This window comes from Peromyscus californicus, unplaced genomic scaffold (genome assembly GCF_007827085.1).
Source record: "Peromyscus californicus insignis strain IS unplaced genomic scaffold, ASM782708v3 Scaffold_5__1_contigs__length_169319896, whole genome shotgun sequence".
NCBI classification, from domain to species: Eukaryota; Metazoa; Chordata; class Mammalia; order Rodentia; family Cricetidae; genus Peromyscus; species Peromyscus californicus.
Genome location: NW_026294573.1, coordinates 18727502 through 18752873, shown reverse-complemented (window position 1 = coordinate 18752873; position 25372 = coordinate 18727502). Strand labels below are relative to the sequence as shown.

Sequence of the window (25372 nt, the reverse complement as noted above, 5' to 3'; positions counted from 1 at the left end):
CCAAAAAACCCAACCATTCTTCTGCTCAGCCCCCACTGAAGAACCCTGGCTACACGTGGCTCCTCCCTACCACTTCCTGTCAGCTACTTGCTGACTCAGCCTCCTGCTCACAGGTTAATTTTATTTAATCAAACAAACGTAACACAACTTTGCATCGTTAACAAAAGCAGTAGGGGAAAAAATGCAACACACTTTAAAATAATAGTCCACAACATACCTATTGGCTAGTATTGCCCCCTTCCCAAATTCCTCACCTTAATGGTTCAGGACACAACCCCCTCCTTCTCTGGTATGTGAGCTCAGTCATGTGAGCCGACTACCTGCAACTTTCCAACCCTAGAACCCAGGAAGGATGCCTAGATAAGCTGCCAGGCAAAGGAGCTAGGGACCTGGTGCCCCCTGCTTATCCCTGATGAGCTCTAAACACACCTCATGCTGAAAATGGACCATACTGGTTGATTTCTTACAGAGCCAAGGTTGAGTCCCACCAGGAGCCCCTTGTTGACTGGGCCTGAACAGAGCATATTCAAAAAAATCAAGGTAGATCCACCCATGTTAAATTTTGGTCCCCACAAAGAAACTAAGCTCTTTATCGACCTCCCGGGAGATGAAGAGAAGCTTGAGCTAATTAATGGCTTGCTTACCCCAAGGCTTGGCCTTTGTTGCTTTTCTATCTTGTATTTATTCTCCAACAACTCTGTACAAGTATCAGTGGATCTTGGTGGTATCTACCCCCCCCCCCCCCGCGCGCCCTACCCCCACTCCCCATTCCCCCCCCCCCCCCCCCCCGCACCGACCCAAGCAAAAGGTAGAAAATGAAGTTTGCACAGCCTTAATCCTTACACACAAAAGGACCCCCGATGTTGTTGTCCTGTCCCTGCCCCACTCCGCCTACAGGGAGAGTAACTTTGAAAGAGCGACAGGCTTTCCCTCCCGTGCCTCCACGGTTTCCAGCCATTCTCTGTTTGCAAAACCAGCCTCCGCTTGGCTAGTTAGAACATTTTGTGTCATGGAATGGCGTGTCCCCTGTTCTAGGATAGAAAACAAAGCTTTTAGCGACTTCCTTTCTGGTTAGTGACTGAATGGCCAGCATTGTGGCTTCTGTCCCGATTTGGAAGGACAGCCTCCTCAAAGTCCCTAGAGCGAAGTAGGCGGGCAATAACAAACAGGCCTCGAATTCCTGCAGAAACTCCGGTAGGAAACGCAGGATGCGCTAGGTGCCTTCCCCGGCTCCGCCTGCAGAACAGGAGACATGCCGGTGACGGCGAACTCTGTTCTGGGTGCTGATTGCTTAGTCCTCATCGGAACCCCAGAACTGGATTTCTTGCCTGATTTACAGAAAATGTTACTGATATCCCCGTCCCCACCCACTGCGGGGACAGCAGGCGGGACGGCCCTAGGTGAATCCCCACCATTGGCCCCGCCCGAGGCTCCGCCTCCCTGGGCCGCCGCCTTGGTCACCTGCGGCCCATGGGCCTGGCGCCGGGCCGCGGGCCGCGGGCGGCGGGCAGCGGGGACCACGGGGACCGAGATGTGGCAGGCTGGCTGGTGGGCGCCCCTGCTCCTGTGCCTGCTGCAGAGCGTCCCAGGTAAGCGCGGGCCTCGAGGGGCGGCGTGGGTGGGCCACTCACCCGAGATCCCGAGACGGATGTGGGTGCTGGGCCACCCACCCGGGGACCTCAGGGACCCTATGCTCCTGCCGCGGGTTTGCTTGGTCCCAGGATGAAGCAATCCTGAGCTTGGACGTCCTTTCCGGGAGGAAAGGAGCTGGGTTTCCGGAGACCGAGGCAGAAGACATCTGAGCGTTTACTGTATGTTTACCGAACCCTAGAGTGCGTTCCTGATTGACCCTTATAAATAGGACAGGCCTCTTCTGCCCTCCTCATCCTCTGGCTGCGGATCAGACGCCCCACCCGGGCCCCCGGGGACCCAGTTCTGGATGATCTGGTCCCTCCTATGAGACTCCTTAACAGGGCGTTTTCTCTCTCGGTCTCTCAGCTGGTAAATAAGACACCAGGGCACAAAATACCCGAGGCCAGGACCCAGGCACAGAACCCCAACTTTCCACAGATACCTGCCGGAGGGAGGAGAGCCTCTCTTGATAGCAATAGGCGTACCTCGGAGTCTTAGACTCAAAATAGAAAGGGCTGAAAAGGTTCTTAACTAAGTAAACAATCATAAAAGTCCGCATTATTTTTGTTGCTTCTTTGTGCTGGGCACTGTGTTCTTATTAAGGTTTGCAGCCCAGTTGTCCTGTGAGGCAGATAGGCATCATTTTCAGGTGGGGGAAACTGAGTCTCAGAGCACTTAAGAGGTTGCCATAGAAGTACCCCAGAGGGGGACACAGAACAAAAGAAGCTAGCCTGAGCCTTGGTGTGCTCATGATCAGTGCTACCCAGAGCACCCTCAGCTCTGCAGCGGGGTTTTTAAGTTAATGAGGGTCTTGGGTGTGGGGTATATTCTATCCCCAACACAAACTTTGTCTCTGAGCCCAGTGCCTCCTCCATGAAGGGTGTGAGTGGCACTTCCTCGGAGTGGTGGTTTGAAAGCTGTGACTTTTCCTGTGTGGCTAAGCTCAAACTTTGGAGCCGGCCTGCTCATGAATGGCTTAAAACTAAGGGGCTTATGCACAGACTGGCCTCTTGCTAGGTGCCTGCCTGGCAGGCCAGGAGCTAGGTTTAACGACAGTGGCAGAGGCTCGGAGATGCAGCCTCAGGGCATTGGACAGGATGGAAATAGACTCCCACATCTGAGTCTGAAATACCTGAGGTGAGGAGGCAGCCCAGTCTTGGGACTGAGCTGAGAGACATCATGTAGAGCCGGGATTCTCTTGCCTGATGCCTAAAAATGTATGGGTCTCCGTAGTGATGCACATGACAGAATTCTCCCTGGGACCATGAGCTCCCCTGGGGCAGGAGATGGAGCAATTTCCTTCTGTTTCCTGGCACACGGAGGAACGTGGGAAATGCGGGTTAAAAGTAGTAAACAGGTGTGGTTGCTCGTTCCTGTAATCCTAACACTCTAGGTGCTGAGTCAAGAGGATCACCATAGATTTGATCTAGCCTAGGCTACAGAGTGAGACATGTGCATCCCTGCATACACACACACACACACACACACACACACACACACACACACACACACAAAATCTAAAAAGAGAACATTAGGAAGAATAAGACTGAGCCCAGGATATACTGGAAGAGGAAGCCCAGAGCACAGACTGGAGAGTTGGCTTGATCTAGATTTAAGTATCAGAGAGGAACTTGGTTCCCCGACCTGGGCTATAACACTCCTAGATCACTCCCAAAGCGCTCAGCTCAGCTAACTGGAAGTGACACCTCAGTACAAAAGAAGCTGTGCTTCCTCTGTGGTCACGGTCACCATCTCTTCTTAGAGATGGCAAAGCCGGCTACCTGGAGGAAGTGACATTTGAATAGAATTTTCCAGAGATTAGATGGTGAACTCCAGGTAACCCAAGACACCAAAGTTCAAAGACATCTAAACGATGGGAACTGCAGCTTTGTGAGCCTGTGGGGAGCTGCCAGAGACTTCAACCAGATCGCCAGGCCACCCAGACAAGTCCTTGGACACTTGGATGAGGAGTATGGACTTTATTCTAGGCAGGGGAAGGACAGGAAGTCCAGGCATGGAGCAATCATCTGAGGGTAATTAGTATAACTAGTTATCTGTGAAAGAGGAGGTAGATAGAGGCCAATAAAAGGTGGCCAGGGAGCATGTCACAGGGAACTGTCATCAAAGGAATGTGACAGAAGCCAGTGGGTGTCTAGATGTTGGGAGCACCATGTGCAAAGGCTCAGAGTAGGGGCAGGCCAGCATGCTCCTGGAAGTCACCAGCCAGCAGGACTGGAGAGACGGGGAACAAGGAGGGGTACGGGTCATACTGGGGGCCCCTTGGAGGTTCCAGTAAAGGCTTTGGAGTTTCCTTGGAGTCGGGTAGATGGAAACCTTGAAAGGGTTAAGCAGGAGGCAGACAGGGTGTAACTTTCATTGTAACCCTTGCGTTTGTGCAGAGGGTGGACTGAAGAGGGCACAGATGTTCTGAGAGCCCACAGATACCCGAGGGTTCCAGCAGGAGGCAGTATTCCCACCCTCATCCTCACAGACGCTGCATGGGAGCTGGCTATGGCGTTTTTATGGTGGCTTTCTCAGTGAATTTGTTGGGACAAGCACCTGGGAGAAGCATCTTAAAGGGGGAAGGATGTGTCGGGGTTCAGGGGTTCAGAGGGTCTACGGCCATCGTGGCGAGGAAGGCATGGCCCAGTGGCTCTAATCTGGGGCAGCCAGAGCCTGCGGTGAGGTTGTTCAGAGAATGAACTGGAACAAGGGCTGGGCACAGTGCTCAACGGCCCCCTCCCCCTCCCCCACTCCCCACCCCATCCCTGGTCACCTGTTCTACCAGCCAGGCTCCACCTCCGACAGACAGGCTCCACCGCTTTCAAAATGGCGCTAAGAGCTGGGGACCAAACGTTCTAACTGTGAGCCTGTGGGAGGCATTTCAAGTTGAAACCAGAACACACGGGACACTTCTTGTACCTGGCAGGGTGCCTAGGACCCAGTTGTCTAGGCAACAACCAGGTGCCCCTCATAGAAGAAAACCTCCTGTGGCTCTCGTCTGACTGGTGCCCATTTTAGACCCACCTGACCATCGCCTTGGCACTGAGCGCTGGCCCTATGTTCTCTGTGGTGCCCTAGGAAGAGCCCAGACTAATTCTTCAGTAAAAAGTGTGAATTCAGTACATCACTGCAGGTGAGAATAAGACCAAGGATCCTGACCAGGAGGGTTCGATAAGGCAGGAGGGTTGTCCCCTCTCTCTGGGTCAGGAGAAGCAGGAATACAGAAAGGGGGAAGCGACTTACTGTCTGTATAGGGGAATGGTCTGGGGACCACCTGGCGCTCATGGGCAAATGCCTGAATGCTCTATTTAAATAAGCTAGCCATGGGGAGTGTGCTGGTAGGTGGAAAGGTTTGAGTAGGGTCAACTCTGGTTGGGTCCCTTGGGATGACAGCTCTGTTCCTACCACCTAGGCAGCAAGCTTCACTGTATCTGTCCTGCTCCATCAGCAGGGAGACCCACGAGGGGCCTTCTAAGATTATAGTAGTATCTATTAACTCAACACACATGTATCATGTGTGCACTGTGTCTCAGGAGCCATTCCAGACAGGCACTGGGTCACAGGGTCAATATAATAGAGATGACTTGGTGGGTAATAGCGTCCAAGCCTGATGACCTGAGTTTAGTCCTCAAGACCCATGATGGGAGGAGAGACTCAACTCCCCAGATTTGTCCTCTGACCTCTACATGTGTGCCATGGCATGCACACACCCATACTCACACATACATGTCACACATGTATGTCACACACACACACACACATATACTAGTAATAAATTAACAGTTTAAAAACATAACACACCTTTAATCCCAGCACTCGGGAGGCAGAGCCAGGTGGAACTCTGTGAGTTCGAGGCCAGCCTGGTCTACAGAGCGAGATCCAGGGCAGGCACCAAAACTACACAGAGAAACCCTGTCTCGAAAACAAACAAACAAACAAAGATAACAACAAAAACAATGCTTGCCCCAAGAATCATGTGGAGTTTAGGAGGGGTATGAGGCCATTCACTGGCTCTTGCCCTGTGGCAACCAGGTGGAACCCACCCGCGGGTGCCAGAGTACACAGAGCCAGATCTCTCGCCACAGAGGGGACACTAAGGATTGGAGAGGGCAAGGGCTATAATACAGCAGCTGGCAGATGCTGATACTCACTGAACACCTATCACACATCTCATTCTTCAGCAATGGGAACCTGTGCCAAGCTTAGCCAAGAGCTCCAGGCTTCATGACCTCTTTCTCTTCCACAGGAAGGTCCCGTCTAGCCCCACCCAGAAACGTAACACTGTTCTCCCAGAACTTCACTGTGTACCTGACATGGCTTCCAGGGCTTGGTAGCCCCCCAAACGTGACCTATTTCGTGACCTACCAAGGGTATGGGGCACCTGCATGCTGGTGGGTGGGGAGATGGAGGAGTGTGTGAGGGATGGAGGGGGCTGCCCTGGGCTCTCTGCCTTCCATGTATCAGCACCTAGAAGTTCTCTGGGTCTCTGGGAGATGACCTGTGGCAGGTTCTTGGAGAGGTGCTCTTGCTAGAGGCTAGAGGTGGTAGGAGAGATAGTCAATGGAGAACGGCAGATGATAGATAGGCTTGCTGGAGATGAGGTGGGGCTTTATGTAAAGCTGGAGTAGGGCTTGAGTGGAGCTGTGAGGGCCAAGACACCAGGGGACAGAAGTACTTGGGGTTTGTGTTAGTCACTTTTCTGTTGCTGTAATAAAACACCACAACCAAGACAACGTATGGAAGACAGAGTTTATTTCAGCTCAGGGTTCCAGAGTACAAGTCCGTGATGGTGGAGGAGGCATAGAAGCAAGAGCAGGAAGCTGAAAGATTCCATCTTCTTTTGCTGCCTGGGGGAGCAGCCTCTAGCAGCTCAGGGCTCAAAGGGAATCCACAGAGTTGGCGTACTAGATAACGTTTTTATTTGAGGGGGTAAGGGAAAAGACACTCACACTCTCTTGATGGGTTCCTCCTTTGTTCTTTTTCTATATTCTGATTCTTTATTTTTTCTCTACAGTTTATATACCCCCAACAAAATCTTTCAGGCAATATAGAAATTATAATGTGGTTACATTCTATTTTTCAAGTGAATGATTACAATGAATACAAGTAAGAAACATGTTTTTCATATCCCTTACATGATTTAACATTTTACATATTACAGGTGAAAAACAAATTATCCCCAAGAACCCACATACATTCATACCCAAGCATCTTGTTATAGATTAACAGAGTATGAGCACGCAAGCTATTTTTCCCAGCCAGTTATTTTACTGGCAGGCTGCGTTTTGCAGTTACAAAAGAAAGGACCAATCATTTTATTAGTTATCTTAAAAGGTAATCTTATAAGGAATCATAAACCTAAACTTTTATACATGAAAAAAATCAGTCATTTCTACTTTAAATTTTCAGGGTGTACACTCATTCATCAATAGATTTTTATATCAGGAGATTGAGGGCAGAAATAGATACAAGGAATTAATCATCATCTTTCATCACCAACCAATCCTCGAAAGGAAAGGACATCAGTTAGTAATAATTGGGCTGCTTTGTTTTTTTGTTCCCAACCTCAAAGCTATTATCAAAATACCTTAATCTAACCTGAGATCATTCCAAAGCTTTGTTTTGGCTGTGATGCACACAAAAACCTGTGACTGCATCTTTTAACATCAAGATTAAAAGAATTCCAGCCAGCCTGGCTCCTGGGACTCAATTGTTTTCCTTAATCCTTAACCTGAACTTCGATCTATGCAGCTCTTTAGGTGAAACTCATAGGCCCTAGCTGTATGACATTTCCTTATATTTATTTTTAATCATCAAAACTCTATTTAAACTAACATTATTATTATCAATTAGACAGTACTGCTTAGGAAGAAATCATCTTCATAACAATCCACGGGTAAAAATGCCCAGTAGAACGGGATGTATCCATGAGATAAACACACTACATTACAGGCAGTGGGGATCTCCCCACACCCATTGCACCATGCCAGGTACCAGAGGAAGATGGCAGTGGCAAACATGTGAAGGCACAGCAGAAGCAAAAGACATTCTGGAGTCTGTGGTCTCGAGGCCTTGCCTATCGGAGATTCACCCATCAGGGATTTGCCTCCTGGTGGGCTGACGTCAATTGCCACCTGCTGCTCCCCTGACCTGGCCACTGACGATCTTCAACTGCAAGAACAAAGCCAAGAGAGCAAACAGAAGTGGAGAGAGGCTATATGCTTTCAAAGCCCTCCCCCAGTGATGTACTTACACCAGCAAGGCTACACCATGTCCCCAAACAGTGCCACTGACCGGGGACCAAGTGCTCAAGTGCCTGGGCCTATGAAGGACATTTTTCATTCAAACCACCAAAAGGTTGTTGTAGCCAAACAAGTGGCCAAGGGTCTGGTCCTTCTCCCTGTAGAGCCTGGTCATTGAGGTGGACAGGGTGACAGGGTCCTTATCATCTTGGAAGCCCAGGCTGTCACTATTAGTCTGGAGGAATCTGAAAAGGCAAGCTGGTGTGCCATCTTTCAGTCTTGAACCACCACAGCCAACTGAAATCCGTGTTCTTTCCTCCCTCTTCCCTCCCTCCCTTCTTTCTTTCAGTGTTGGAAATCAAACCCAGGAGCCTCATGCATGTTGGGCAAACACATGACCACTGAGTGACACACCCAACCCAGAGGAAGGTTTTAAAGACCAGATTCTGTGTTGTAACTGCACTGGGCTCCACCAAGCTATTGCTTTAGGTCTTTGCAGTGAACAGTGGTATTGATCATAACACACCTGTGTGCAATTGCTCAGAGAGAATGACTGATGCATTCATTCATTCTGACACTTTCCACCTAAATTTGGTTCTTTGGGATTTCTCTTAACTTCTTGTGTTGACTGGGTTTCTCTCTCTCTCTCTTTTTTTTTTTTTTTTTTTTTTTTTTTTTTAGGTTTTTCAAGACAGGGTTTCTCTGTGCAGCTTTGTGCCTTTCCTGGATCTCGCGCTCTAGACCAGGCTGGCCTCGAACTCACAAAGATCTGCCTGCCTCTGCCTCCCGAGTGCTGGGATTAAAGGCGTGCGCCACCACCGGGGTTTCTCTCTTTTATACTACAGCCTTAGCTGTCGTGGCCATGAGAGAGGATAGCCTTCAAAGAACTTATAATCACTCATTGCTCAATTTTCTTTATCCCAAAGTCTGTAGGACAGCTTCCTATACATGTTCTCTTTGTTCTAGAACAGTGATTCTCAACCCTTCTAATGCTGTGACCCTTTAATATAGTTCCTCATGTTGTGGTGACCCCCCCAACCATAAAATTATTTTTGTTGCTACTTCATAACTGTGATTTTGCTATTGTTAATGAATAATAATGTAAATATCTGTGTTTTCCGATGGTCTTAGACCCAAGGGGGTCCCAACTCGACCCACAGGTTGAGAACCACTGCTCTAGAATCTGCTAATTTTGTAGAATTGTACTGATGTCTATCACTGGTTCTGGGCTGACATCTTTAGGTAATCAAAGTTTCTAGTAATATCTGGTTCCAAGTTGGGTTTTTTTTTTTTTATTTTAATTTCAGGAGATTTTTCTTAGTCGTTCATATTCTGTTCTCTTGCTTTGATTTTTCTTCTTCGGGGACTCCTTTCATTTCCATGTTTGATGGTCTTTTGCTCCCTTAGGTGTCTTTTTCTAGAACATTCTGTTTTTTTATTTATGCATATGTATTTTGTTTGTTTATGCTGTTCTCCAAAGGATATAGGTTCCATTATTGATTGTTTTGGATTCCATTTGTGTTCGTATTCTAGGTTATTCACCATTTTAAATGTTTATTTATTAGTGTGTATGTGTGTATTGAGGGTATACATGATGTGTGTGTGGGTGTGCATGGAGGTCAGAGAACAATTTTGTGGGGTTGGTTCTCTCCTTCCACGTGGGTTTTGGGGATTGAACTTGAGTCACCAGGCATGTACAGCAAGCACCTTATGGCTACGCCATCTTGGTTGTACCTAGTTTTCCTGACATTGTAACTGTTGGTGTCAGTTTTATTGTTTTCTGGTTGAGTTCAAGTTTTCTGTTTAAATCAGCACCTTTTAGTTAAAATTTGCATACTAATAGAACAAAATCCTCCCCATGGATGTGTGCATGTAACCACTCCCACAATGAAGGTGTGAAACATCTCCACTAGCAGCTGAGGTTCTCAAAGACCACTTAGCATTTTGGTCTCCACCCCCAGGTCTGGAAAGCAGCTGCCCATCTGCCTCTGACACTATGAATTAACCTTGTATGTTCCCAAAATTCATATCAATGGATATGATATAGTGTTCCATGCCTGTCATCCCAGAACTAAGGAGGCTGAAGCAGGAGAATTGCTCTGAGTGTGAGGTGAATTCCATCCCAGACTGAACTACAGTATAACATCCTGTTCCTCAAACAGAAAATGGGTTTGTGTAGTGTGCCCCCTTTTGTGCCTGCCTGGCTTTACTTAACACCTTTCTGGGATTCACCCACATGGTTGCATGCACCCTCCATTTCTTTTTCACTACTGAGTAGTATTCCAGTCTCGACTATACCTGTACTTGTTTCTCCATTTTCCCCTCAATGGGTTTTGGGGTTGCTCTCAGTTTGGGGTGTATATCAGTTCACTATGGCTGTTGCATGCTCTTGTCAGTGCTCCCCAAAACTCATGTTCTCCTCATCTACAAGATGCATTCACATGTGTCTCAACAGCCCCAAAGGTCTTACCTCACTCCAGCATGCACTGTCAGTCCAAAGTTCCCTCTAAATATTATCTAAATCATGTGTGGGCGTGACTTAGAACATGACTCACGCTGAGGCAGAACTACCTTCATCAGTGGACCTCAGAAACCAGAGGACGTCACATGCTTCTAAATTGAAATGGTGGAACAGGTATGAGACAGGCATGTCCATTCTCAGAGGGAAAATCAGAAGGGTGACGGATGCCAGTCACGCCTGGCGAGGCAACCTTCAGTGAGGTTTTTTCTTTGTTTGAATTGTTTTAAAAAGATTTATTGCTGGGCATGGTGACATATGCCTTTAATCCTGCACTCAAGGAGGCAGAGACAGGTGAATCACTGTGAGTTTGAGGCCAGCCTGGTCTACACAGTTAGCCCCAGGACACCCAGGACTACAGATTGAGACCCTATCTCAAAAAAAAAAAAAAATTGTAGTGTGTGTGTGTGTGTGTGTACATGTGTGTATGTACATGTAGGTGCAGGTACTCACAGAAGCCAGAAGAGGGCGCTGGATACCCTGGAGATGGAGTTACTGTGAGCTGTCTCATGTGGGTGCTGGTAACTGAACTCAGGTCCTCTGCAAGCGCTCATTACTGCTGAGCCATCTCTCCAGCTCCCTCACTTGTTTGAGTCTTGAGACAAGATTTCACGAGGTAGTGCCGGGCGGCCTCAAGCTTCTTCTACCTCTCAAATACGGGAATTACAGGCATCTGCCACCCTGCCCAGCTTTGCTGATATTTTTTAGACAGGATCTCCCTATGTAGCCTAAACTGACTTAGAATTCACGATGTAGCCCAGGCTGGCCTAGTACTCATGATCCTCCTGTCTCTGCCTCCCAAGTGCTGGGACTATAGATGTACTCCACCATGCCTGGTTCCACTGAAGGCCCCAGAAATGATCCTTTTTAGCTCAGTGTTCTGGCCTTGGGCCCGCTGGGCTGGCAGTTGAGAAGTTTGAATTAACATAGGAGGACTCTCCCCACTTTTCCCTGTAAGGCAGCCCTATCCCCGAGAGAACTGTGTCCCAGCAGTTGGGAAGACAGCCTCGCCTTCACCCCTGCTGATCTCGCAATCCTCTTCAGGCTTCATCATCCCTTGTCCCAAAAGATAATGCTAACTAACATACGAATAACTCATTGTCCCCTCTGGTCAACTTACTTCATTTTCTCTAGTCTCTGTCCCCTTCGGTCAAGGCTGGCAGGAGATTAGCTGGAGCAATTCCACACCCACTTCTGGCTTCTTCTGAGGGAGCTGATTGCGTCCATTAATTACACCCATGAATTCTTTTTTTTAAAGCTTTCTTTATTTCCATGTGTGTAGGAGGTTTGACTGCATATATGTTAGCGTTCCAGTGCAGTGTCCTCAGAGGCCAGAAAACGGCTTTGGAGCCTCTGGAACTGGGGTTACAGATGGTTATGAGCCACCATGTCGGTGCTGGGAACCAACATGGTCCTCTGCAAGAGTAGCAAGTGCTCGTAACCACGGAGACATCTCTCCAGCCCCATGAATTCGTTATCAAAGGATCTTCCAACCACAATGTTGATGTTCTTTCCAGAATACTTTTTTTTTTTTTTCTGGAGCTGAGGACCGAACCCAGGGCCTTGCACTTGCTAGGCAAGCACTCTACCACTGAGCTAAATCCCCAACCCCAGAATACTTGCTTTGAAACAGGATTTCATGTAGCCCAGGCTAGCCTTTAACTCATTAAGTAGTGGAGGCTGACCTTGAACTCCTGATCCTCCTTCCTCTGCTTCCCAAGTGCTGGGATTACAGGCATTCACCGGCACGTCCAACTCTTTATTTATTTTGCTGTATGGGTACGCTGAGACTTGAGACTTTTCCAAGTCTTCAAGCTCTGGTTCCTTCTTTCTTTAACAGCCACCCACATTTTACAGTAAGCTAAAAGCCAGGCCACGCTCTCAACACTTTGCTTAGGAATTTCTTCAGCTAAATATTCACGATCAGGTCTCTTAATGTTTATTGTCAACAAAACACGAGAACACAATTCAGCCAAATGCTTAGCTACTATATAAATATTATAATATAATATATATGTTATAACAAAGACTGCCTTCCCCTTGGTGACAAAGCGGGTGTCCTTTCTGTCTGGGACCTCACGGGAATCACCCTCTGCGGCAGTTTGAGAGATATCCCCATAGGCCCAGGTATTGAACATCTGTTCCCAGTTGGTGGCGCTGTTCTCCAGAGCATCCTTACTGGACTTCTCCATTTTCTCATGACTCATTCATCAAACCCAGGAACATCCTGACTTCCTGTCCTCACACTCCACACCCAGGCTCTGAGCACATCTGACGGGCTTCACCTCCAGAGTATATCCTGGATCTGCCTGCTCTCTCTTTCTCCACCCCTGCTCTTTCTGGCACTGCTGCCGCCTCCGACTCGGCTTTCAGGATCACCTTTGAAAAGGCATTTTAATGTATTGTTATTATGTGCATGTACACGCGTGTGCATGTGTGGAGGTCAGAGGACAACTTTGTAGAGTCAGTTTTCTTTCCATTGTGTGTGTGTGCACATTGTTTTGTTTAATTTATTCATTAATTTATTTATTTTTGAGACAAGCCTTCACTATTTAACCCTGGCTGGCTTGACACTCTCTATGTAGACCAGGTTGGCCTCGAACTCACAGAGATCGGTCTGTGTGCATGCTGGGATCGAAGGCATGAACCACCATACCCAGCCTCTACTCCCTTCCATCTTTACATGAGTTCTGGAGATCAAACTCAGGTGGCCAGTGTTACCTGGCAAGCACCTTTACCTGTGGGACTGTCCTGCCAGCTCCAAGGGTGACCTTTTAAAAATATGTTAGATCACTTCAGTGTGCCTCAGCCTGTTCACGGTGTCCTAACAAAGTACCTCGGTCTGTGTAAGTTAGAGACAGTAACTATCTAGCTCCATATTTCTGGAAGCTAAGGAGCCCAAGGGCAAGTCACTAGCAGACCTGGTCCCTGGAGAGGGACACTCCTAAGATCAGGCTTGCTCACTGCATCCTTACATGGCCGAGATGCCAACCCTGTGTCCTCACGTGGGAAAGAGGCAGAGTGTCCAGCAGCTCTCTGAAGCCATGTTTAAAAGGCCATCCTTGCCGGGCGGTGGTGGCGCACGCCTTTAATCCCAGCACTCGGGAGGCAGAGCCAGGCGGATCTCTGTGAGTTCGAGGCCAGCCTGGGCTACCAAGTGAGTTCCAGAAAAGGCGCAAAGCTACACAGAGAAACCCTGTCTCGAAAAACCAAAAAAAAAAAAAAAAAAAAAAAAAAGGCCATCCTTACTAGCCATATTGTCCTCATGATTTAAACCCAGAAGGCATCACTTTGGGGTTTAAACTCCAACATTCATTTGGAGGAACATGGGCCTTCAAACCACAGCAGACCCCGTCATGCTTAGGATACATTCACACTCCTAACCCAGACCTGGACTGCCCCTGACCTGCCACCTCCCTGTCCCCCTCGTCCCGCATCCACCTGGGCCTCACCATCCCTTACCCACTGGACTTTAGCGCTCTGGCCTTGCGTCTCTCTGGTTGTACCAAACGCCTCCCTGTGCGTTCTAGTTCACTTTCCATTGCTGCGGTAAACACCGTGACCGAAAGCCACTTCAGAAGGAAAGGGTTGATTTGGCTTGCCTGTCCAGGTCACAGTTGATCACGGAGGGAAGTCAGTCAGGACAGGAACTCAAAGCAGGACAGAAACCTGGAGGCAGGAACTGAAGCCGAGACCATGGAGGAGTGCTGCTTACTGGCTTGCCCTTCATGGTTTGCTCCGTCTGCTTTCTTTCTTTTTCTTTTTTTGGGGGGGGTGGGGTGGGTTTTGTTTGTTTGTTTGTTTTGTTTTTCGAGACAGTGTTTCTCTGTGTAGCTTTGCACCTTTCCTGGAACTCAATCTGTAGCCCAGGCTGACCTTGTTGAACTTACAGAGAGCCACCTGCCTCTGCCTCCCGAGTGCTAGGATTAAAGGCTTGCGCCACCACCGCCTAGCTCGGTCTGCTTTCTTATACAGCCCAGGACCACCTGCTCAGGAGTGGTACCGCCCACAGTGGGCTTTGCCCTCCTACATCAATCATTGGTCAAAACAATGCCCCACAGTCTTGCCTACAGGCCAATCTGATGGAGGCATTTTCTCAGTCAAGTTCCCTCTTCCTGGATGATCCTGCCTTGTACTGAGTTGACAAGAACTACCCAGCACACCGTCTCAGGCCTGTGTTCTGTCTCTTGCTCTCTCTCCATCACCTGGTCCTCCTCTTCCTCCTCACTGGGGAGCACCGTCTTCCTGGTCTCTTCTGAGCTGCCCTTTGGAATCAGTCGCTGTGTTTTTAACATGTTATCACTGTACCTACTGCTGTTACTACTGTACCTGGATTTACCTTGCGGGTGTGGTGATTGTCTGCTGTTCCCTCCCATCAGCTGTGAACTTTAGGGAAGCGGGACCTCATCTGCCAGGCTTTATTGAGTCACTGGTACCTGGAATAATGCCTGGGCATAAGTCACTTTTTTGACCCCTGTGTTCTGAGGATGTTGCAGTCATACGAAGCCTTATGTGTTTGCCTGTGACAGTCACTCAGCCCAGCATGGCCCCTGGCCTGTAGCTGGTGGTCTGCAGATGCCTGAGCAAATCACCACACAGAAAGTACCCACTAACATTAGTGATAGGGGCTCCACCATAGCCTTGTGAGGAATCACTGCCCGTTTGTAGACTGGGACCGAGGGCCAGTGCCCTGTGGAAGGACCCAGAGATATCCATGGCAGAGACAGGATTCCCATCCACACTTGTCTGCCGGTGGCTGCCCGGCTGAGCAGATGGACAGGCAGATGTAACAATGGCATCTGGCTGAAGGGTGGGATGTATGTTTGGTGAGTCCATGGCCCACCCTCTTCTGTCTCCCCTCAGCTACTCCAGCTTCCAACGTTGGCGAAAAGTGGAGCAGTGTGCGGGCATCGGGGCTCTGGTGTGCCCCCTGATGTGCCTCAAGAGACAGGATCTGTACAACAAGTTCAGAGGACGAGTGCAGGCGGCTTCCGCACGGGGCAGGTCCCCACAGGCGGAGTCCGGGTACCTCGAGTACCTTTTTGACGGTGAGTCCCGGGGCTGAAGAAGCATTTGCTGCTCTTGCAGAGGACCAGAGTTTGGTTCCCAGTACCACAGGTGGCTCACAACAGACTGTAACTCCAGTTCTAGGGGACTTTGACGCCATCTTCTGGCCTCCTTCGCCACATACACATACACACAGGCATGCACATACATGCATACATACATACATACATACATACATACATACATACAAATAAGATAAATATTGAAGGTAGGTCCTTTTAATGAAAATACTGAGTGAGCAGCTATCCCTTCTAACACTGTCCAGCACAACATCTTGTATGTGCTTGTGTATGTATTAATATGTTTGAATATGTGTTCATGTGTGTGTGCATGTAGGCATGTGTGCATGTAGGCATCATAGGGCGACCTCTAGTGTCACAATTCATCAGGCACAATCCTACCTTTGTTTTCCAGATAGTGACTGACCCAGAACTTGCCATGTAGGCCAGACTGGCTTCTCTGGGTCAGAGGTCCAGGGAGCTCCACCACCCCTCTGCCCAGGTCTCACCATAGACGCCCAGGGCAGAGCTTCTGAGCTCATTCCGGTTGCCAGGCTGAGGTCCCGGTCCCTCACTGCTCACCAGCTAGGAGCAAGCTGCTAAAAATGCCTGCCTTTCTCCTCACGCTCCCACCACCCCCTCTTCTAACTGGAGGTGGCACAATTGTGTGCCAGTCATATCTGCCATCTCGGCACACCCCCCCTCTTCTCTGGCTTTTCTGTTGCCAACAGCAGGAAGGCTCTGGGCCTGTCTGCACGGCCCAAGGATAAACTCACCATTTTAAGGCTCTGAACCTTAACTGAAATTCCTTTTGCCACTCAATAATGACACCTCAGACTGGCCGCATCCAGGGATCAGGGTGGATCTGCCTGCCATGGGCTTTCCTCTTGGCCCCCAAATTCACATCATTTGCAAATGCAGAATTCATTCATGCCATATCAAGGTCCCCAAAGTTGCCTCTTATTACAACATTAACTAAAATTCCAAGATCTCCCGGGTAGTGTCTGAACCAGAGCGTCAGATGGCTTGGATGCAATCCACTCAGTACGACTTATGGGCACGGTTCCTCTCCACCTCTGAGTTGGTGAGGCCAAGGTATACAATCTCTGTTCCCTATATAAAATGTGGGAGAGGAAGGTAACACTAATAAAAAATGGAGGAGACAGGGAAATGGGGGCATTGGTCCAAAGCAGCTGTAAAATCCAGCCAGGTAAACAAATGCCATTCAGGTTGACAGTCTGGGGCAATTCTCCCTGACTCCCAGAGAAGACCTTTGAGCTCCAGCTTCCGCTTCCAAGACAGGCTTCCTTCTCCACCGTGGGCCCCAAGTACCCGCAGCCAAGGGGTTTGCTAGACTCCATCTTGTGAGCAGGCATGAAGTCAACGGCTTTCTTTGGTTTCATACATTAAAGACCAGATGGCAATGTTTCTGTGGATAGAAGAGTCTCAGGAATTACAGATTTCCTGTGGCTGCTTAAAGAGCAGCCCCATGGGACATCTAATGTTATGTCTAGGCACATTGTGCTGGCTTGCTTTCCCTGGACATCTTTAACTAATCCACCTTCCCGCCCCCCACCTTTCATCTTTCTGGGACAGCAAGAGACAAAGCTAAGTTTTGTGAGGTTACTGTTTGGTGTTCACAGCCCCCACCCCACCCCCGTGATCACCCTTCCTCACCCAGACTTACCTAAAGTCAGAAGGATCCCGACGCCCATCCAGTACCCACCCGCTACTAGTAGTGTGTTCTGGCAAGTTATAGCTTTGAGGGTCTTGCTTCATTTTAAAAAACTGAGTTGGTGAAGACTGGGGAGAGAGCTCAGTGGTCAAATGCTTCAGTGAGCCCCAGGTTCAGGGAGAGACCCTGACTCAAAGGATAAGTGGAGTTCAACAGAGGAAGACACACGTGGACCTCTGGCCTCTGCACATGTACTCACAGGTATGCTCACCCACACAAACACATGCATAAAACACACACACAGTGGGGCTGTGACGCTTCCCTCCAAGGGCCAGTGAGAGGTAAATAAAAGGGCTGTGAGGAGCTTGCAGCACAGTAGATATTTGAAAAAATGCTAATGTGACTGCTGTCTGGGCAGGACAGACAAGAGAATGGAGACTGGGCCCCCAGAGGGTTTTGACGGGTTCTATTCTGTTTCTGACAGTGGAGCCAGCCCCACCCACCCTTGTGCTCACCCAGATGGAGAAGATCCTAAGGGTCAACGCCACCTACCAGCTGCCACCCTGCATGCCTTCGCTGGACCTGAAGTACGAGGTGGAATTCTGGAAGGAGGGCGTGGGACACAAGGTAGGGGAGCCTGTGCTGTCCCGAATGGGGTCCCCACCTCACTTCTCACACTGCTTCCTACACTTTCCTCCAGGAAGCCTCCCAAGGCTCCCTGACTCCAGTCAGCCCTTGACGGTGTGCAACACCCACGGCGTGTGTGACAGGAACATTCTACCCAGGAGATCAAGCACAGGGCACTTTGCCCTTCATGGGACAGGCCTCAACTGCTCCATCATCTTGGAAGTTGTGGGCCTTGCCTCCGAGCGGGGTGGGGCACAAGCCCAAGAATGTACACTTGAGTGTGCTAGTGCATATCCACGAGTGTATGTTTATATGGCAGCCCCAAGGTATCTCCATCAGTCACTTTCCACTCTCTCTTTTTTTTTTTTTTTTCAGACAGGGTCTCACCATGTAGCCCTGGCTGGCCTGGAACTTGTTATATAGACCAGACTCACAAAGATCTGAATGCTAGCATTAATGCCCCACCTTATTTTTTGAGACAGGGTCTCTTGGTGAACCAGGCACTCCAGATTAAGCTAGGCTAACTGGCCAGCAAGTCCAGAGATGATCCTGTCTCTGCCTCGATAGCTCTGGGATTACGGACATGCCCAGAGTTTTTATTTATTTATCTATTTATTTATTTATTTATTCCCCAGAGTGCCGGGGATCAAACTCAGGTCCTCACACTTGTGCAGAAAGCACCTTATTGACTAAGTCTCTCCCCAGCTCTCCCTCCCCAACACCCATAAAAGTTTGACTGAAGGAGACTGATTCTCCAAGTCACCGGATTCATTACCGGAAGCCCCGAAAAATTCAGGCGAGCTGCAGGCAAAGCAGAGGCCCCCAGAGATGGCCGTGGATTGCTCTTGAACATCCAGCTTCAGACCTGTTTCCAGCACGTACCGGGAACAGGCCTGAACATTCATTTACAACAGATTAGAAAACCTTTTTCTATACAGGACCAGAGAGTCAATGTTTGCCACTGTGGCCTCAGAGTCTGGGCTCCGCGGCTGTAACTCAAACATCACCGCTTGTAGATAATATGGAAGTAAGTGTGTGTTGCTGGGTTCTTACTTGTGAAATTAGGCGGTGGGGTAGAATTGGCAAAGCCGTGGCTCGACGACCCTGGCTCTTATTCACTCTTCTAGCATTCACACCTGTGATCCTAGGGATGCGAACATAAGGTGGTTTCTGCCTTCCAGAATCTCATGGATAGTAAAACATCACCCCATACTCCATCAACATATACAATTTGTTCAAATCTGGATCTCATTATCCCAAACTCAATCCTCCTGCCTCAACCTCCTGAATGAATACTGGGATTACAGGTACATGCCACCATGCTTGGATTAAATATGTATAATTTTTGTAAGTCAATTAAATCAACATCCTACCTAGCATTGCCCAACAGGAACATACTATGAGCCATGTATATCATTTAAAATTTTTTTATTGCATATAGTTATTTTGTGTGAGTGACTCTGTGGGGGCAGAGCAGGTGTGTATGCCACAGCATGTGTCTGGAGATCAACTTGTGAAGTTGGTCCTCTCTTTTCACTTCCTGGTTCTTAAGGAATTGAGCTCAGGTCATTAAGCTTGACAGCAAGTGACTGGCCCCAAGTCATTTAAAATGTTCCTCATTAAGTTAAAGGAAACAGGTAGCTAGGTTTGAGGGAGAGGAGGTGGTTGAGATAGGATTTCCTATAGTCCAGGCTGACCTTGAACTTGCTATGTAGCCAAGGATGACCTTGAACCCCTGGCCCTCCTGCCTCTACCTCCTAAGTGTTGGTAGTACAGGCATGCACAGCCATGCCTGGCTTGACTTTTGTGTTTCCAGACAGGGTCTCTGCATAACCCTGGCTGTCCTGGAACTCACCTGTGTAGATCAGGCTGGCCTCAAACTCACAAAGATCCGTGTAGTTGGTTGTTTTAACTCTTTGGCTCTTTTGGGGGGCCCGCCACCCAGCTCCAAATAAATATGTGGAGACTTAATTCTTTTTTATGAATGCCCGGCCTTAGATTGGCTTGTTTATAGCCAGCTTTTCTTAACTGAAACTATCCCATCTACCTTATCCCTCTGGGCTTTTGCCTTTTTGTATTCCTATATATCTTTCTTCTTACTCTGTGGCTTGTTGTGTAGCTGGGTGGCTGGCCCCTGGAGTCCTCCTTTCTTTTGTACCTCAATCTTTTTTTTCTCCCAGATTTCTCCTCCTATTTATCCTCTCTGCCTGCCAGCCCCGCCGATCCTTTCTCCTGCCTAGCTGTTGGCCGTTCAGCTCTTTACTAGACCAATCAGGTGTTTAGACAGGCAAAGTAACACAGCTTTACAGAGTTAAACAAATGCAACATAAAAGAATGCAACACATCTTTGCATCATTAAACAAATGTTCCTCAACATAAATGAGTGTAACTCATCTTTAACTAATATTCTGCAGCAGATCCGCCTGCCTTTTATCCCATAGCATATTGCCACGTCAACACGGAATTAATATTGCTGTTTTGCCTTCTTCTTCTCCTCTGTCTCTGGAAACTGATAGGCATTTTGTATTCAGGGCATATCTCCCTTCTCACAAGCCACCCGCCCCTGCCTTGAACTGCACTGGGCAACTGGGGCAGCTTCTGAACCTACAGTGATTGAATAGCCCTTATCCCCAGTGGAAATGTGGGTCCCTGCAGACCTTGGTGAGCTACATAGGAGTGGCCCCGAGTAGCAGTCTGATTTTGAACCCCAATGGTCTATACAAGGAAATTCAGCTGAGAAGAAACCAGGAAATAGAAATCGCCCTTGGTGCTTGCACTTTTTTTATTTTTATTTTTTTATTTATGTGTTCTGTCCGAATGGAATGCTCATTTGCACACCAGAAGAGGGTACCTGATCTCATGAGACTACAGTTATAGACAGTAGTGAGCCCCCATGTGGGTGCTGGGACTGCTGGAAGAACAGCCAATGCTCTTAACTGCTGAGCCATCTCTCCAGCCCCATGCTTGCACTTTAGGAAGGGAAATGAAAGCTCCTGGGTCCCGCCCTATCTCACCTGGCCACCCCACTACATGTACCCATCAGCTGGGCGCATGCTCATTGCTGCTTGCTTCTCCAAACAGACCCTGTTTCCTGCCACTCCACATGGCCAACCCATGCAGATCCCTCTCCAGCAAGGTGCTAGCGGACGTCACTGCCTCAGTGCCAGAACCATCTACACCCTCATTGCCCACAAGTATAGCCACTTCTCTGAGCCCAGCTGCATCTCCCTTGAGGCCCCAGGTGAGTGCAAAATGGCACTAGAGTAGGGACTTCCCTCCAGAACTTCAGAAGTCTCGTGATAGGATTGTTGAAAGTAGAAACTGAGAGATGTGTTCACTTATGGAAATCCCAGCTCTGCCACACTGACTGTATGTCTTTGGGTAGTTTATATAACCTCTCTGAGCCTTGGCTTCCACCAGAAAGGGCTTATCCTCCTGAGGCATGAGGAGGATGGTCACTGGAAGCACCTGGCACACGGAGGGACTGGACCATTGATCCGTCTGCAGTTCCTGTGTTCTCTCCTCCCTAGGGATCAGCTGGGCTGTCCTGGCACTGCCCTTACTCTTACCTCTATCGCTAGCCGCTGCTGCAGCAGCTGTGATCTGGAAGAAACTGGAAGGGGACCCCTGGTTTCAGTGGGTGAAGAGGCCTCAAGTAATGGTATGGCACATCTGGGGTGTATAGAGGGCATGGAGGGGTATGTAGAAGTGAGGTGTTGAGGAACAGAAAGTGGGGCTGAGTTTCAAATGCTTCACACAGAACATCGAACTGGCCCAGAGTGTAAGGTTGGCCGTCTTGTCTCAGTATCTAAATTCCCACCTCTGGCAGTGAGTTCCTTTAACCCCAAATCCAACAGCAAATCTGCCCACCAGGGAGAGATGCCTAAGCCCCTTTCCGTGGAATCACTCCACATCTGCTAAGGATTTATCGGGTGCAAAAAGAAGCACCCAGACCTGAGACCCAGGAGAGAGGGTCAGAAGTGTGTGGGGTGGGAGGTAGTACAGATGGGGGCATCATTTGAGACTCTAAATGCTTAGTTTACAACTTGACTAAGGCTGAGCATCACCAGGCCAATATTGGGGTGCAAGATGCTCTGTCAGAATCCAGGAGCTAGCTGGGGGAAGGGAGAGGCCTAGAGAGTCAGAGGAGAGCTGAACCAGGTGACAGGCTTTGAAGACAGAATGCCCTGTGTCCCTGTGTCATAGCAGAGAGTAGTGAGCAGTGCATTGGGCCAGCCCTGAGGCTGCCTATTCATGACAGTCAGCAGATCTCCCACACCAGCAGGATTTCTCACACTTAATGGCATTCCCCACACCATTTGTATCTCCCTTAATAGCCCAGGTGCCTCCCCCATCGGTGGGGTAGCTCTGAGGTGCAATGGCTCCTCAGAACAATTAAGGTTTTTGCTAGAGAACTGCCCCCCCCCCCCCTCACAGCAACACTCCTTCCCCAACTGTGCCTTGTCCTGGTGTTTTCTGGAAACGCCTCCCAAAGAAACAACTTCCACTTGAACCCATCTGGACTATTGCCGGGGGCCCCAGATTCAGCCAGTCCTGTTTCAAGAAACTCGAATCACTTTCTCTCCCCTTCCCTCCCTACATCAGGACTTCTCTGAATACAGATCTCCGATGGCAACCTTTCAGCCCAGTGGACCTGAGTTCCCAGATGACCTGATCCTCTGTCCCCAGAAAGAACTGACCATAAGGATCAGACCAGTCCCTCGAGTCAGAGGCTCAGGCACACTACAGGCAGGACCAGAAGAGGACAGCACCGAGGATGAAGAAGAGGACACAGATGACAGTGACAGTATCCAGCCCTACCTGGAACCGCCCCTCTTCATGAAGGAGAAGCTCCAGGTTATGGGGCACTCGGAGACAGATGAGTCTGGGGTAGATTCAGGGGGGAGTGAAAACTTATCCACCTGGGACTCTTCAGACAGGAGCTGGCCCAGCACAGGGGACTCCTCACTTAAGGATGAAACTGGATCTTCCAGCTGTTTGGACAAAAAGGAGCCAGACCAAGAGCCTGATGGGAATGGGCACCAGGAGGCATTTCCATGCCTGGAATTTTCTGAGGACTTGGGCACCTTGGAAGAGCTGCTGAAAGATGACCTCTCCAGGTGGAGAATTTGGGATTCCTTATCCCCAAAGAGAGATCTGGTTCCTGGGGAACCCCCAGTTTCTCTTCAGACACTGACTTTCTCCTGGGACAGTCACCCTGAGGAAGAGGAGGAGGAAGAGGAGGAAGAGTGGGAATCAGAACCCAAGGGCAGCATCGCCAGCTGCTGGGACACTTCAAGCCTGCAGAGGACAGAGGTCAGGAATGGGATGCTGGGAGGTTATATGGCCAGGTGAGCTGGCCCTGGTGGCCCATCCAGTCTGGTATTGCTACCTCTACTGCACTTCCCAGGGACCAGAGACACCTCCAGGTCTCAAGAGGCACTTGTCCCTTCCTGAGGTAATCAAGGTCCTGGCCACTATTTGCGGATTACTAACAGGCTCTTGGTCATTTGGATTGAGCCGTAAGATGTGGCCATTTCCTGTGACCCAGCTGCTGCAGGTAACCTGTGAGAGGGATGGAGCTGTGGTCAGAGACTAATGAGTTCCAGTCTGCCCATTGTCCCAGGGATGACAGACCTTATGGAAAATCATCCTTGGACAAATGAAACAGGCGAAGCCAGGTGTCTGTGGACCCCAAGGATAGACACACCCTCGGCCATAGTCATGTGTAGCATTGCATGAACCAGATCTCAGTGCAAATCCCGGCTCTGCCATTTACCAGAGTCATCTGAGCAAGCCACCCTCAATCTCTGTGCCTCAGTTCCCTCTTGTGCAGCTGTCACACGGGTATGGTGAGGATTCAGGGGGTTTTCAGGTATGTGTGGCATGGGGCCACCCATGTCACTTAACTGTTTGTGCACTAGAACCCTCCGTCTGTTCAGACTTGGGGAGACCCCAGGCATCTCTCACCAGGGACCCCCTAAGTCAAGAGTGACAAGAATACCTACCTTCCAACCTGTCTCCCCTCTAGGTCACCCCATTCCTTCCTTGTCACCGTCACACCTTCTAGTCAGGGGCTCTCTGAAACCAGAGCCCAACCAACTCTGCTTCCACTCACTTTATTGTTTAAATGAACAGTTCCCAAAGCTTACTTTCTGGTCTAGCCTGAGCCTTTTAGTCATTCTAAATTCCAGCTCCTTTCAGCTCTTAGGTCATTGACAAAAAGCCTGTGGAAAGCCCCAGAAAGGGCATGAGGATCAACACAAACGTTCATAATGTGTGCTCAGCACTTAACTTGCGTGATAGCCCTGTACACAGCATCTGGGGACTGCAAGGACATTGAGGTCAAAGTGACTGCCTTGGTGTGTGGCTTCGGCATGCGAAGGCTATATACACCTTTCTTACATATTTGTATTTTTATCGAATTTTGCACTGTGTTTTATATCCTATTTAAATAATACTTTAATATATCTGTTGGTATAATATCCAGAACCTTAAATAAAGAGATCTATTTTTAGAGAAAAAGCTGTAATTGGTGGAAACTAATGTACACTCAGCTGTTTGGAATACAGGGAGAGTCCTTGAAAGGAGACCCAGAGAAAGAGGTCTGGGGGATACAGATTCCAGATGATACCATAAGGAAGTGGGGAACTGAGATGGCCAGTCGAGGTACAAAATTAAACAGGTCCCTGAAGCTGGAGATGAGGCCTCCACGCCCTTGGGGAACGTCTGATGTGGGTTCCTGGCCCACCAGATGTGATCTTCTGCCAAGGACAGGAGCTGAAGGACTCAGCCATTAAGCGACACTCATGCTACGTGGAGGTTGTGTTTGGTTTTGAACCTAGGGTCTTTGTGGGAGCCCATTTTCAGGTTCCTAGTGGCTTTACCCAGCAGGTCTGCATAGAGAAGATGATTGGACCATGGGCCTAAGTGCAGGTATCTGAGATGATCTGCACTTGGCTGTGCTGGGGGGAGGTCTTTTGCTCTATCCCTTGGCGTTTCTATAAATACCGTAGGGCAGAGACAGTCAGGGCCCGTTGGAGTAGGTTCCAGGCCCTCTTGAGGCTATCCTGTACTTTCTGTTTATCTCCACAATCTAAATCCTTCTATCTAATATTTCCTGCTGCTTTCACTCAAGAAAACTCTGGGGAACTGTGGGGTTGGTGGGTAGCCGCCCCACAGGTCTGACAGGTGCTAGGTAGGTATCGTACCACGGAGCTGTATCCCCGGCTGTGGGGTATGGCGGACTCCACCATGTGGGCCTCAGGGATTGAACTCAGGTCTGCAGGTTTGCATAGGGAGTGCCTCTGACCCCTTCTTGTTTTTGAGACAGGGTCTCTCTCAGTTGGCTGTGCTGATCTTGAGTTCACCCTACCGCCTAGGCTGGTCTTGTTCTTGTATCTTCCTGCCTCAGCTTCCCAAGTAGTTGAAGTGACAAGCCTGTACCACCAGGCCCAGCCTCTCATGCACGTGCTGTTGGGATCCACATCCATGGTGTGAGCAGGGTGAGTGCCGGCCATGGCGCTGGGTCCTCAGGGCCACCTGCTCTACAATGGGACTGGAGTTTGCTCACTGCCCTGGGAGCTCACCCAGTGGAGACAGTGGTTCA

The 25372-nt window shown here is 49.2% G+C and overlaps 1 protein-coding gene across 3 annotated transcripts; it reads left to right on the top strand.

Annotated features, from left to right (window-relative positions):
* The first annotated feature begins 1065 nt into the window (after positions 1 to 1065).
* Positions 1066 to 24291, top strand: Ifnlr1 (interferon lambda receptor 1). 3 transcript variants are annotated; one of them, XM_052716727.1, is made up of 7 exons: positions 1080 to 1589; positions 5882 to 6005; positions 15259 to 15443; positions 17621 to 17763; positions 20845 to 21004; positions 21294 to 21424; positions 22369 to 24289. In XM_052716727.1, the coding sequence occupies exons 1-7, from the start codon at positions 1253 to 1255 to the stop codon at positions 23116 to 23118; spliced, it is 1830 nt and encodes a 609-aa protein (XP_052572687.1). In that variant the 5' UTR covers positions 1080 to 1252; the 3' UTR covers positions 23119 to 24289. The 3 variants fall into 3 exon arrangements, with proteins under 3 accessions (XP_052572689.1, XP_052572687.1, XP_052572688.1); XM_052716728.1 differs by lacking the exon at positions 5882 to 6005 and having other exon boundaries at positions 1397 to 1589; positions 22369 to 24290; XM_052716729.1 differs by lacking the exons at positions 15259 to 15443; positions 20845 to 21004 and having other exon boundaries at positions 1066 to 1589; positions 22369 to 24291.
* Positions 24292 to 25372: the final 1081 nt, after the last annotated feature.

Bases quoted from the DNA above. Each gene is read 5' to 3' on its own strand.
- Ifnlr1 (XM_052716727.1), top strand. From the start codon at position 1,253: ATGCCGGTGACGGCGAACTCTGTTCTGGGTGCTGATTGCTTAGTCCTC. The intron at 1,590-5,881 runs GTAAGCGCGGGC...TCTCTTCCACAG, and splicing joins CCTGCTGCAGAGCGTCCCAG to GAAGGTCCCGTCTAGCCCCA. The intron at 21,425-22,368 runs GTATGGCACATC...TCCCTACATCAG, and splicing joins TGAAGAGGCCTCAAGTAATG to GACTTCTCTGAATACAGATC.